The 14270-nt window shown below is 44.3% G+C and overlaps 1 protein-coding gene across 5 annotated transcripts in view; it reads right to left on the bottom strand.

The window, feature by feature from the left end:
• Positions 1–14270, bottom strand: part of brsk2a (BR serine/threonine kinase 2a) — a 122968-nt gene that overhangs the window by 32770 nt on the left and 75928 nt on the right. For all 5 annotated transcript variants that reach the window (XM_077005717.1, XM_077005715.1, XM_077005714.1 and 2 more), the window contains exons 3-4: positions 4795–4880; positions 980–1120 (exon numbers count right to left, since the gene is read on the bottom strand). In XM_077005717.1, the coding sequence (XP_076861832.1) occupies positions 980–1120; positions 4795–4880 (227 nt within the window). The remainder of the gene's footprint in view (positions 1–979; positions 1121–4794; positions 4881–14270) is intronic.

Here is a 14270-nt window from a genome sequence, read left to right on the forward strand (position 1 = left end):
CTGCTTATAATATAGATCATCTTCAGTGGACATACTGCTATTAGTATAGATCATCTTCAGTGGACATACTGCTATTAGTATAGATCTTCCTCAGTGGACATACTGCTATCAGTATAGATCATCATTGGACATACTGCTATCAGTACAGATCTTCATCATTGGACATACTGCTATCAGTATAGATCTTCATCAGTAGACATACTGCTATTAGTATAGATCATCATTGGACATACTGCTATCAGTATAGATCTTCATCATTGGACATACTGCTATCAGTATAGATCTTCATCAGTGGACATAACTGCTATTAGTATAGATCTTCATCAGTGGACATACTGCTATTAGTATAGATCTTCTTCAGTGGACATACTGCTATCAGTATAGATCTTCTTCAGTGGACATACTGCTATTAGCATAGCCCTCAATCCATGAACAGAATGTATAAACTATAGCTTTCAATCCATGAGCATATACTGTAGATAGCAGGAGAGGAATACTAAGAACAGAATGTTCTATCAAAATAGGGTAAAGGTTTAAGAGAGGTTTAACAATGAAAAATTTAAATATCTGTTAAAATGCTGAAGAAATTAATCACTGAAAAAGTCGCCCAACAGTGTCTCCACAGAGGTTCCAGTGAAGACAGGAGTCCCACACAAACTGTATCAGCCTCATCAAAGGGGAGAGGAAGACAGCATACAGGGAGACATGTTCCCACCCCAGACTGCCCTTACCTGCTCCTACTTTCAAACAGATACAAGACAGGGTAACCTCATGTAACAGGGTACCCACGTGTAACAGGGTAAAATCGACCATCTCTCTATTGACAATAAAGTAGTCTTACTGTTATAATAAATACCAGAAACATAAAAGTCCAGAATTCTATAGCAATGGAAAAATGCAGAGTTGTTCAGACATCCAGAACTGGACGTACCTGAGGATACAGGGTAGGAATGAAACAGCAGCAGGTAGCCGGACTCACCATATTGAATGACTGTGGCAGAAATCGAGAGCAGAGATGATCTGTCTGAAGAACTTGCGTGCCTCTTTGGGCGTTAGCCTCCCCTTCTTCACCAGGTAGTCGAACAATTCTCCTCCCGACACGTGCTCTAAAACCAAATACCTCCAAAGTGAAGGGTGTGCAGAAGAGGATACCCAAGGAGGACAGACAGACAGACACACACACACAGATGGACACACAGACAGATAAAAGAGGAGAGAGAAACAGACAGAAAGAACAATTAGAGAACAAAAAAGAGCTTTAAAAAAGTCTCAGTCAAAGAGTTCATATTTTTTCTTTTCTTTTTTTCCAGAGACCTGATGAGGACTCAAAAGAGCATAGGCAACTCTGTCTCAGAACATGGAAGATGTTGACTTAAGCAAGCAGCCGGGGAGCTGAAGGGCTTCCCTGTAGACCACCGCAGAGTTCCTCATGATCCACCCAAACACACTGACAGGGAGACACTTGCTCATTCATCTCTGCTGGGACGGCAGAGTGCCGCGTCTCTCACAAGGCACTCCGCCATCCGACTGTGACCTTCCCTGGAGACTCGCCATGACAAGATAAGTGGAAAGAATGAAAGTCAACAGTGCGAAGTGTTTGCAATGAAATATTTGAAGGATTTGCACTCTGTTTCCATGTGCTAAGTTGGGATAATACGAAGTTTTAGAGAATTTTGTCTGTCAGTGAAACAGCTAGTTCCACAGGAAGAACAGCCAAGATCAGCTGATTTCAGTACTATTCATTCATTCAAGTATGGCAATTTGTAATACGAGAGCATGTATATTCTAAGCATGTATATTCTAAGCATGTATATTCTAACTGTTAGACACTTTGTAATTCCTGATATTTTAGTTCCTGTGTAATAATGTTTCAGGATTCAGGAACTATTAAGGGTAACGCTCAATGTTAGTAGTACCGTCTAGAGCCTTCTGGTGGGGAATATAAGTTGAACCACATTCACGAAAGCTGACTACATTTACAAATGTAACATCCCATCTGTACCACTACTGGACCACTGTCACTGAGTATATACATGTAAAACATACATACAGAAAAAACCTCTCAATAATTATTGAGATTATTGATTATATTGTCAGTTATCGAAAGGGAGCAGTCCAATATCGATACAGTCAATTTTTTCAATGGATGTCAAAACAGGCTGCCAGGCATGGAAGCTAAGACCACAGGCAGCTATGAGCAGCAGCTTTCTAGTGTGAATTAAAGCAACAGATCTCTAAACCGTTGTTTACATGCAGGTGGGTGTTTATCTTTCTAGCTCAGCAGAATAAGGCACCTGGCTAAAAGAGTGACCGAGGCTGGAACCATGGTCTGGGCAGAATCATACATGCAAATTCTGTGTGGACTAAATCTGAATAACACTCCAACAAGACATCTTGACCTCTTGAAACTCCCTGAAAGAAAAGTAAACAAGGATTGCCAAGGACTGGTTAACTATGGTGTGATACTATATCACAATCACACCATTTGCAATTGGGGTCAACATCTGGACCAAACGATGTACAGTTTTCCACTGAAAGCTTGTGCGTCTGAGTCAAACTGAAGAGGAATGGATCCCACCCAAAATATCTGGCCACATTTCCTCAGAACTGGACCTCTGCACCCAACTCTTTTTAGAAGCTTGAAAGTTAGAAGCTTGAAACCGTATGACATAAGCAGTGAGTCAACTACACCAACAACTTTGAGACTGTGTATTAACATTCATGATGTCTAGGAAGAAAAAGGGGTGGTGGGAATGGGAATTGGGACTAACACTCCAAAGCTGGAAGTACCTGGAATATGTGAGCGAGGAATATTAAAATGTGTTCAAAGCTGCTCAAAGGATGTGAAAGTGTCAGCACTGAGCAAGTAATTTAATGTAGTAATTCCTTTCTCAATCCAACCTTTGATGGTGCAATCAATGATAGAGCCAGTGACCATATTATTTTTCATTATTGGGCTATGAATAGAGAACTCGTTAAGCTGTCCTGAACTGAGACCAGATCTTCAATGAATGTTTCAGAGTTGGATTTACAGAGTAGACACATGTAGATTCAGACTAGGGTATCATAAACAGAGAAGCGCTGCTACAGGGTGTACTGTCCAATGAAAGTCTTGCAGGGACTGCAGGAACATCTGGGAAATTTATCCAGCATTACAAAACCCTGTTTGAAAATCAATAAAAACACTGAAAACAGGATATCTCAATAATATATCTGTATGCTTCTGAGGATTTTTGTTACTATAGAGAAAATCAGATTTTAGGGTTTCTGCATAAAAAAAAGAAGATTCGATCAAAACACAGGGAGACAATGAAAAGACGATGACTAAATGCACGTTTGCATACATGCTGCGGAGGCCGGGAGGTGAGAGCAGAGAGAGCTATAGCTCCTGTGAATCATGACCTTCTCCTGTAGGTAGTAAGGGTGGATGTGTGTGCGGCTGAAACAGTGGGCAAACTGCCACCTTCACTCGATCCTCCACCTCCTCTCCTCTCTATCTCCGCTGGCAAATTGAATCCGAGGCCATTAAAGTCTCTCTCTGATCTCATCACTGTCCTCTAGCCTCCTGTCTCTCTGTACAATACCACAGTGTTTCCCCACAAAGTCTTACTCGCTGTGGTAAACGTCACTGTGTAGCTCGTGCAGACACCATAAAAGCCCTGAGTGTGGCAGGGGTTTTATATGGGCTGCCCGTGAGCTGGTCAACACCACCTGTGACTAATGCAATATGGTCCCAATTGGTCTCTGCCCCTAGGTTTAATGAGTCTGTCGAGCCATTACAGGTTAACTTAAGTGAGATCCTCTAATCAGGAGTGAGACTCTAATCTAGCTCTTACCAGGATAGGGCTGCCAGAAAGAACACATTGGACAGAATGTGAAGAGCTTAAGATGACGTTAATACAGCTCAGGTGTATATAGATAAAGGCCCTGCCTTGTATTACTTTGCATTGTTTGAATCCTAAACAATACAATAAACTGCAAGTGTTTCAGTATCTGCCTCAAGGGTTTGCACAGGCAGACAGGAGGTAGGTGGCTGTTATTTCAGGAAGCATTATCTGTCATAACATCATAACATCAGTTGATCGTTCTCGTCTGAAGAGGGATTTGTTTGTGCAATTACCCGTCACATCTATACAAGGATCAAGAACGTGAAACATAATTTAGGAGAACATTTTTCATATTTTGGAATTTTTTTTCCTCCTAAAGGAAAAGCATTTTCATGACATTCAATTCATGACACGATCTACCAAGATAAATAAAACCAAACAAACTGTTCAGATGTTTATTTTTCTCTTTCCTAGGCAGCCTGAGAACAATCACAGATTAAAGTCACGAGTGCCCTGCTGACACTCACCTAAGCCCATCCACACAGTACAGCTTTAAAACGTCACATTACCACCTTCCATAAACCACAACCAGGGCGAGAAAACTAATAGCAAATTAACTTGCATGTCACAAAACCCACATGCATGTCAGGTAAGGTACTTTTTTTTAGATACACATTTTTTTCCACAAATTGTACAATATGATGTACGGTACTGTATTGTAATAGAAATATGATCATGATAAATTCTGTTTACTTAACATATCCCTTGTGTGTTCATCAGTGGGTCTGGATCTACTATACACAGGCCATTCAGTGCTTTACGCTGTATAGCCAGTTTACAGCCACACCGCTCTGTTCACGTATGTCCAACCTTATCGCTGCAGCACAGCAACATGCTAATGATGGTGGTTGTCACATGTTGTAAAACACTGGCACGGGTCAAGAGCCTAAGTAAGGTGGATACTTACAAATATTTCTTATTTTCGTAGACATCATGCAACTTTAAAACATGCGGATGTTCTATTAGCTTGAGGATCGCGATTTCCCGCTCCACCTGTGGACAAAAGAAGAAACAGATATTCAGAGCCATCGCAGAGTCAATAACGTGCAGGTAAAACAATGTGTCAGTGTCACCAGAGGTGCCACGCCCTCTTTTTCATCCAGATGATGTAAACTCAAAATCTCTAGTTCTCATCACAGCATGAATTAGGATTACAGCCCCAAATGCTGCAAATTTATACACAAAGGTTTAAAATGTTTGATATTTTGTTCAGCACTTAAAAAAAACAAACTTTAAAAAAAGAGCAACTACAGAGTGAAGAGTGCAGTGTTAGCATTAGCCTTTCCTAAGACACAAAGAACTCAAACAGTAGGCGTGTGTTTCTACTGCCGAGCCATTCCAACACAGTGAAGATCACAAGAGCACATGATATTCAGTCCGAGTAGGAGACTGGTGAGAACCCAGAAGAGAGGACCTTGTGGCGCTGATCCACACCCTGCTGGGAGTCCTGGAGACCTGCTCTCAGCAGCTCTTAGATGGTAGTGTAGTTGGTTTGGGTGGTTAAGAGGTCTTGGACGGCTACCATCCAGATCCAAACATGAGCTAACACATTTGTTCCAGTTATAATAATGATAATAATTAATAAAAATGGTCTTTGGTTGCATATGTGAATGTCAAAGTTAGAAACATCTTACAAGTATTGTTCTTGCACTGATCACAATAGACAGCAATCATGAATATGCTATATGGGTAAAATATGCATGTTCTATGCATACAGTATAGAGGACATGATGTGCCACATTGATTTGACTCCCACCTGCACACAAATGCACATGTAAACATGGTTCCCATGTATAGCCAAGGCTAAAGAGAACAGTGTGACTGTTCAGCTATAGCATGTTTGATACATCCAGCTAACCCAGCATGAAAACAGTAAAGAAAAAAAACAAGAACATTTAAAAGCCAGGCATAGAGCAAACAGATAGCACCTATTGTACATTAATCATCTTCAATTCACATCAGTGTTGTGTGAATATTTCCAGGACACACACACACACACACACACACACACACACACACACACCTGTGATGTCTGATCAGAAGAACAGACGTAAAGAGGGACACTTCCCCTCCCCTTCCAGCCCTGCCTTGCTGCTCCGCTCCCTACATCTGCTCAAAATTACTGATACACACACACACACACACACACACACACACACACACACACACACACACACACACACACACACACACACACACACACACACACACACACGGATGCAAAAAAAAAAAAAAACCCACAGCATCTCACCAGTGGTCACATTTTTTCTTTTACCAGCCTTCTTCCAGAGGCCTGGAGGCTGGTTCTGCTGTTCCTAGGACTGCACTCTCCTGGACTGAGACTGATGTCATTCTGAAGGATCACAGCCCCAAGTGCCACAATCACCACATGGACATCCTCCTCTGTATCTTCAATCTTGGTCCCTGGTTTTACCATATTCCTCACTTTGCAAAAATATTCTGCAGTACACTATATATATAAAACTATTATATATTGGTTGGGACACACATCTGTGGTTTATGTGAACGGAGGCAGAGGTAAGCTGTAGTTTGATCAATATATATACTCTTCACTTAAGTCAATGTGATAAAGTGTGCTGACATCTCCACTCACATGCCTGTCCCAACCTCTCTCTTCTCTCGTGCTACAGCACGCTTCCTCGCCAGCACTGTCACATGACTTGCGTCATGCTGCTGGATTATTTTTTTTTAACCTTAGGCAACTTGTGTAATTATGTTTACTGCACTCTGAAGGTGTCGGTGACTAGTGAGCAAACAGTGCCAGTACAAATCCTTAAGCCCACAGAATTAAAATAACCCCGTGGAGGTCAGTAAAATAAATGTGGCCCTTTTGCCTTTTCCTCAGCTCATTTGGCTTTGTTTGCATGCCTGTACCATCATGCATCTTTATGGGGAAGATGTTTAAACTAACACACAAAGAATACTGAAATCCTGAGGTCTGACCATGCAAAATCTTTAATTTGCAAGATAGAAACAGATACTAGCTCATTAAGAACTATACAGATCACATTTTTATGATTCTGCATTGCTGATCTGGTACCCAGCTCCTATTTCCCAAGTTAACTCCAGGCTGTGAGGTCTTCTGGCAGCTACAGTGTAGTACCTTCCTTGGGTAAACTATTTCGTTTGAACAAAAACACCCTGGAGAACAACTGACCATAACCGGGGCATGTTCCACTCCTCCAACATGCCCCCGCTACAAAGCTGGAGAACGGCCGGCATACCGTGTTGAGGGTGTTGAGCCTGGGTTACACTGCAAATGGGGAAGCTTGGTGTGGATCAGTGGTCTGCCGCCCCTGCAGAGATGGCCCAGCCCCAGAGTTCCAGCAGACCCGTGCCAGTGCCACTGCCCGCCCACGGTGCCCACGCCAGCCAACACGAGGACGGAGTGAGGGTCGCTAATGCAGCAAAACACCCAGTGAGAAAATCCAGCCAGCCATGAAGGCTCACCAGTTCAACATGGCACTTCTGGAAGTCCTCTGAGTGTCGGGGTACAATACCGTCATTTCTCTGCTCTTCACATGCCGAGAGGCTCAGTAGTCGGAAGCCTCCACCACCTCCACCCCTCATTAAGATGGAGTCAGCCATCTGCCGACGCCCAACTCGCCGTTCCAACATGCTCTATTGACCCACTCCCTCAAAATGTCAGCGAGGCATCTCCATCTCATCCCCTCCTCTTATTAACGCACGCGTGTTAATTACCTGCACACACCCGTCCATCCACATGCAAGTTCCACACAACTCCATTAGCAAGTTATTACAGGGGGTGTGATGAGGCCCGGGTCCATACCGCGGCAGGGTGGGCCGGGTTCGGGAGGGGTTCAGGCTATAGGGGCGATCGCTCGGTGGAGGCGTGAGTAGTGAATGCACTAATGAAGTGAGGTGAATCATTAGAATGCAGGAAGACTATGGTGGTGTTCTTCGTTGGGCCTCGTCAACCTCTCACAGGTCACGGAGTTTGAGTGACTGATAATCAGCTGTAATCGAACGGCGTCGTGCGCTAATGGGGAAGAACGCGCGGCTCCTGAGCAAGGGAGAAAGAGTCCTGAACAGATCCCACCTCTACTCATAGTCAAGGTCGAGCAGGCGCGAGAGACTGACACTAATCCAAATTGGTTATTTGACGGGGAGATAATTTGCCTTGTACAATCGCCTCAGTTGGTATGGTGGAGCAATGATCATGAACTTGAAAAAAGGTCAATTCAGAAAATGTTCTATGTCTGATGGGTATTGGTCTGAGGTGGGCTTGCCCCACCCCTAACTCTGGTTTGCAAGTTTAGGACAGCTAGTTGAGAACAGACTCTCTCTCCCTCCCTCCCTCCCTCCCTCCCTCCACTCTCACTCACTCTCTCTCAGAGAGTTTTGGCGACTACAAGTGAGTAAAAGTGAAGCTTTCTCAACACAACCAACATTAAGAGACAAAGACTGTAAAAGGAATCAGCATCCCCCGGTCTCAGGACATAGCATGGAGAGTGGATGGCTTAGGGTTGGGATCTGGAGGCTTTCGGTGTACGTCCGTGCGAAGTAATTACAGTGAGCTTTGAAGGTACAGATAATATGCTAAAGCAGCACAGTAAATACCACACATGCTAGGCTAGCGAGGCTGTGTGCTGGACCCAGTGAGGTTTGGATCAATTAAGCATGGTAGCGGTGCAAACCAACAACTGCTCTCTACTATACATGCTATCAACATACTCCAGTCTCTCGCCGTTTGTGACAGAATGGGTGGGTGAGAATGATCGTCTGGGCTTCCTCCATTTCTTACGTAAAAATGTCCTCACCAAACGTGAGATTTTGGTATGATGCTCCTGGGGTGGTGGGTTGTGCTTATTAATAGCCACAGTCAGAGAGAACAGACATGTTTTAGGGCTGCCATAAGGTGAAGAGTTTAAGCTACATCGCTATTTAGAGCTTTGCTATATTTGTTTATCAGTCTACAGTCATTTTAAAGCACCATGTGGCTGTACACGTCGCAAAAAGTAATAGAATCCATGTTAAAGGTCTTATGTAATCAGGATAGAAAAAACCGTTTAACAAAAAACTGCCGTAACAAAAAAAAGACCGTAATTAGCTTCCTGGTATATTTTTAAACTATGGTACTAGCAGGATTACATTACACTTTAACAAGGATCACTTACTCCTTTATTCCTGCTTCTTCTTTCTTTAGCTTTTCTTAAAGGCTCTAATCAAGTGAACACTTCCCATCTGGGGTCGCTCCACACCAACACCAGTGTGGCCTGGAGCCTGTGTTTGGGTGAGGCCCGGCTGTAGCCTGCGTTTGGGTGAAGCCCGGCTGTAGCTTGTGTTTGGGTGAGTCTTGGCTGTAGCCTGCGTTTGGGTCAGGCCCGGCTGTAGCCTGCGTTTTGGTCAAGCCCGGCTGTAGCCTGCGTTTTGGTCAGGCCCGGCTGTAGCCTGCGTTTTGGTCAGGCCTGGCTGTAGCCTGCGTTTTGGGCCCGGCTGTAGCCTGCGTTTTGGTCAGGCCCGGCTGTAGCCTGCGTTTGGGTCAGGCCCGGCTTTAGCCTGCGTTTGGGTCAGGCTCGGCTATAGACTGCATTTGGGTCAGGCCTGGCTGTAGCCTGTGTTTGGGTGAAGGTTATAACTAAAACAGACTAGAGAAAACACAAAAAAAAAAAACAACTCACACCTTTATTTACTCTTGCTCAATGCTATTTGAGTGCTTTGTTTATGTTCATGAACATAAGATTTGTTTCATGTGGACACAATATTTGTTTTGCCTGGATACAGTACTTGTTTCATATGACTTTATACATGTTATGTAAAAGTCATCATGATGAAATTAATCTTTGTCTTTACATGATGAAACTTTAAATAGTATGAGAAAGTAATCCAACTCTGTTCCTTTAAAACAGTAATCATTTGGATTATATCACAGATAAATCGTTTTAATTGGCAACTGGTAATGAATCTGTAATGGAATTCTTTTTAAAAGGTAACCCTTCTAACCCTGTGGATGTCATTATGATTTAATGCCTTCTGCATTAGAGTCAATCACATCACTCCTACTCCTCAGTATTATCTGTTCGTGTGTTGTAGTTAAATGTCAGTGAGATCAAACCAGGTCATGTCATGCCAGTGAGGAGAACAACCTAGCATAGAGTAGAATCTTGGATCAGAGTAAGTCAAAAGACATGAAGAGTGATCTCATCTCAAAGACAGTGTCACTGTTAAGATAACCATGTCAACGCAAGTGTTGCGTAACTCTGAGGTGGGACTGAAAGGCAAGGCCTCGTCCGGCTAGCAGAGAGACAGGCAGGCAGCGAGACATGCAGGCCGCCCTTGACATGATGAAACAATCTGCAAACCTTATTTTCAGGCTCCACAGACCCTGGTATCCCAGTCACAATACCCTGACCATCTTTCCACACCTCCTGACCCACTGTCTTCAGACTCTCTCTCTCTCTCTCCCTCTCTCTCTCTCTCTCTCTCTCTCTATGAATAGTATTTCTATGAATTCCAACTGCTCTAAGTTTGGATTGAAAAAAGAAGCCTGCATTAGATAAACCAGATCAAACCATCATGTAGACGCACCTGCCTCCTCTCACCATGGCAACGGCGGGACATGGGTCGGCCCCCTGGGTCTGGCCACATGTGCTGGTTCTCATTACCACAACATGTGTTGTGTGTAAATCTTCCTCTCAGGGGGCGTCGGACGCAGGAGTAACCGTAGACGAGCTCAGACAGAGGGAAACACAGCTGCCAGGAGTGTGTGCGTGTGTGTGCATGTGTGTGAGAGAGAGAGAGAGGGGTGGCAAAATACTCACTAGTCAACCAGCAGCAATTCAATGCAGTTTGAATGCTGACAGTGTAGAAACCAGTGGGGAACCGTCAGGGCCCTCTACGCCCTCTCAGAGGGCCTAAAATATTCTTAAAGCATTATATATATATAATTATCCAATTTTATTTTATCTACTTACAGTTTGACATTCGACATCTAAACAATTACAAAAATATAAGCAAATAAAATATTCACCCGTGTCTATTCAATCTGTGTTGGAAGGTGAGGGGTTAAGTGGAAGCCTGTGAGCCTGTGTCTCCCCCTATCAGGACTGTGATGCCCGCTGTTCGTTTACAGAGGGCCTGGCAGTTATAATTCAGCGCAATACCAGTTTCAAATGACAGCAAAATTGACCAATCATATCTTCTCTCTTAGTGGGCGGGCTTAACTGTATGATAATTTCCGCCCGCTGTGGCGACGCTAGCTGTCGTTAGCGCCACCGCTAGCTAGTTTCGATTCATCCCTTTGACGTCCTCGTGCGCGTTGTTTACATATTCCGCTTGAACCTTATTTTGTTTGGAAACTTATTTTGCTTAAGACGTTAACTAGTACAGATATTATTGTTTATTGCGTTTTTAAAGCTGTACTGTCGTCTCAGTTTTTCTTTATTGCAGTTTATTAAGAAAGGAAAAAAAAAATTTCGGGGGGGGGGGGGGTAGCGGGCCCAGGTTTAAAGGTCACGGTTCGCTACTGGTAGAAACTGTGATGGGTTCTCATTTAGGACTGTGATGCATTACGGTGATCCTGCCATCAGTCAGACAGGACTCAGCTCAAAGCGAGTCCTCGGGATGGTCCTGCACGTTCAGCTGTGTTTGTCCTTCTCCCAGGTCCACCCTCTCTGTTTTACATTCTCCTCACGCATGTAACACGAGGTGGACTCTGACTCGGCCAACTCTGACAAGTTTCCACTGCTGTGACAAATGCCGGGTCAAAGACAAAGAAATGCTTACATCTGGGCTCTGCCTCAAGGTCAGGAGCATACACGTGAGGCCTCGCCACACCTCCACACCCCCACACCCCCACACCTCCACTCCCCCACACCCCCACACCTCCATACCCCCACACCCCTACACCTCCACACCCCTACACCTCCACACCCCTACACCCCCACACCCCTACACCTCCACACCCCTACACCTCCACACCCCCACACCTCCACACCCCCACACCCCCACACCTCCATACCCCCACACCTCCACACCTCCACACCTCCACACCTCCACACCCCTACACCTCCACACCTCCACACCTCCACACCCCCACACCTCCACACCCCCACACCTTCAGCAGGCTCCAGCAGGGCTTTGGAAGTCAGGTCCTCCTGCTTCTTCACCTCCTGCCTTGTCGCAATAATCGATACGTTTCAGTTAGCCTACAGGATCAGTAGGTGACCAAACCTGGCCAGGAAATTGGCTGAGATTGGCACAAGGTGTCAGGAGCACAAACGGAGAGCTTGATGGGTGGAGGAATGTCCTTGAGGAGCCCAAACGGAGAGCTTGATGGGTGGAGGAATGTCCTTGAGGAGTGCAAAGACGGAGTTCATGCCAGCAGCACCATCTTAAGTGATTTTTGCAGGTGGAAATATACTAGATAGCAGCCTTTTCTCCCTTGAAGTTATTTGCCATGAATTTTAAAGCCTTTTTTTTTATATCAGCTTTAAAGCAAACCTTCATTTAGATGTCACAGCAACTTCTAACCCAGTCAAGAACTTTTAATCCAATCACCAACCAACTCCAATTTTTACACCAATAATAAGTAATTATACAGTCTAGCCACTTTTGGCTGAGAGTTCTAACAATGAATTTGAGGACAATAACACCTTCACCGTATTAAGAAACCATTGTAGTACTCAAATGCAGTGTCACGTACATTTCCAAAGCAGTTAAGCCTCATGTTTTCAAAACAAAGCTTTGTGTACAAGCTGACCACTCTAGAGAGAACAGGAGCAATTGACATTTAAGTGGAGGATCCACCGTATTACTGACAACCGGACAACAGCACACAACTGGTTTCCACTTTTACTTGAGGTACAATCCTCTCCAGGATTAACTGCACTGCCTCCCTCCTGTAGACACACACAAATTCACTTACACACACTTACACACACACACATTGAGAAAATCTCAATGCTTTTCTCGCACCAATGCTTGAACCCACACTATGGGAGGTAATCAATGGCTCAGACATGTGCATTGATCAGAGAGTGCATGCCTGAACCAGAATGTGCCTGCCAGAACCTCCCGCCCCAATCCTAAACTCAGCCAATCACCACGGTGCACACGATCTACACAAGGACTCAGGCCTGCTCATGCCAATCTGCCTCAGAGCAGGTCCTGTCTAATGAAGAGTCCGACGTGCAGTGACAAAGCCATCACACTGACACTTAGTCCTCTAGATGTGACTGAGTTACGGCAGCACAGAGACATAACTCCATGTTTATGGACATGTACGGAAATGACCTTGTCCATAATGATGTCTAATGGTTAAGGATATCGAGGGTGTAGGGGTCATGGAGTGAGGCTGAAGTCTCCTTCATATCCTCCGAGGCACGGTGAGGCACTGTGGGGGATTTATTTTACTGCACTACATCTTCCTGTTGCATACTTTATCTCAGTCACACAGGGACACTACAGGTCAACCCTGGGTGACCTTGTGTTGGCATCTGTTCGAGCGATACAGAGGGGTTTCCAGTGAAGGCTTAGGTGGACTTGGCCAGAGGCTAGATGATGTGATCCAAGATTTCTCCCAAACCAATATTTTCAAATCAATGTTTGGTGAACAGTAAATATTAAATGTAGAAAGAAATGCACTTAGAAATGAAAGAAATTGAATCAAATGAATATCCCAGTATGAAAACAGCTATGTATGAATGCTGGATAGTACATAAAGGAATGTTGGATAATAATGGCTGTGATATCTATGGCTAAGGTAAAATGCTTGGCACTGCATACCAAACACCTCTGTGAAGTTCTACCAAAAAACAAGGCACTTTACAGATAGATCGATTGGCCAAAGCCATCCGAGGTATGAATGTAAATATTGTTCCAAATATTGTTGCAATCGTGTTTTCTTTTATCTGGTATCATCCATTTTTGTGCCTACATCTAAAGAAAATATCAAATATAGCTGCTGACCTTTATCTGTATAGAAAAAATATATTTGGCTACCAGCTGAGTGGTTTTATATGGGTCTACCTGGTGTGGCAAAAGCCAATGGAGGGAGCAGCTCTGTGAAGACAGATGACCCTGTAACCACAGGTCCAGCCCACCAGCCGGCTTCAGATGGACCGCTTCCATATCACCTGAGAACAGACTCACTTGTTTCTCTTTAGCAACCCGTATTAAGACACACCGTCAAAACAAACATGGATTACAAAAACACACACTATTGGGGAAATAGACGCATCGTTCGTCAAGGCTGTGTGGGTGAAATTCACTTCCCTTTCTAAAGACCTGAACAGGAGGCGTGATGTCTAGTTCAGTCGATGGCCGACTCAATGAGCTACTGTATCCAAATGATCGATGGGGACAACAGGACCTGGTCAATCGGAGCAGGTGTGGCTGGAG

This window comes from Brachyhypopomus gauderio, chromosome 5, assembly GCF_052324685.1.
Source record: "Brachyhypopomus gauderio isolate BG-103 chromosome 5, BGAUD_0.2, whole genome shotgun sequence".
In the NCBI taxonomy this organism is placed as follows: domain Eukaryota; kingdom Metazoa; phylum Chordata; class Actinopteri; order Gymnotiformes; family Hypopomidae; genus Brachyhypopomus; species Brachyhypopomus gauderio.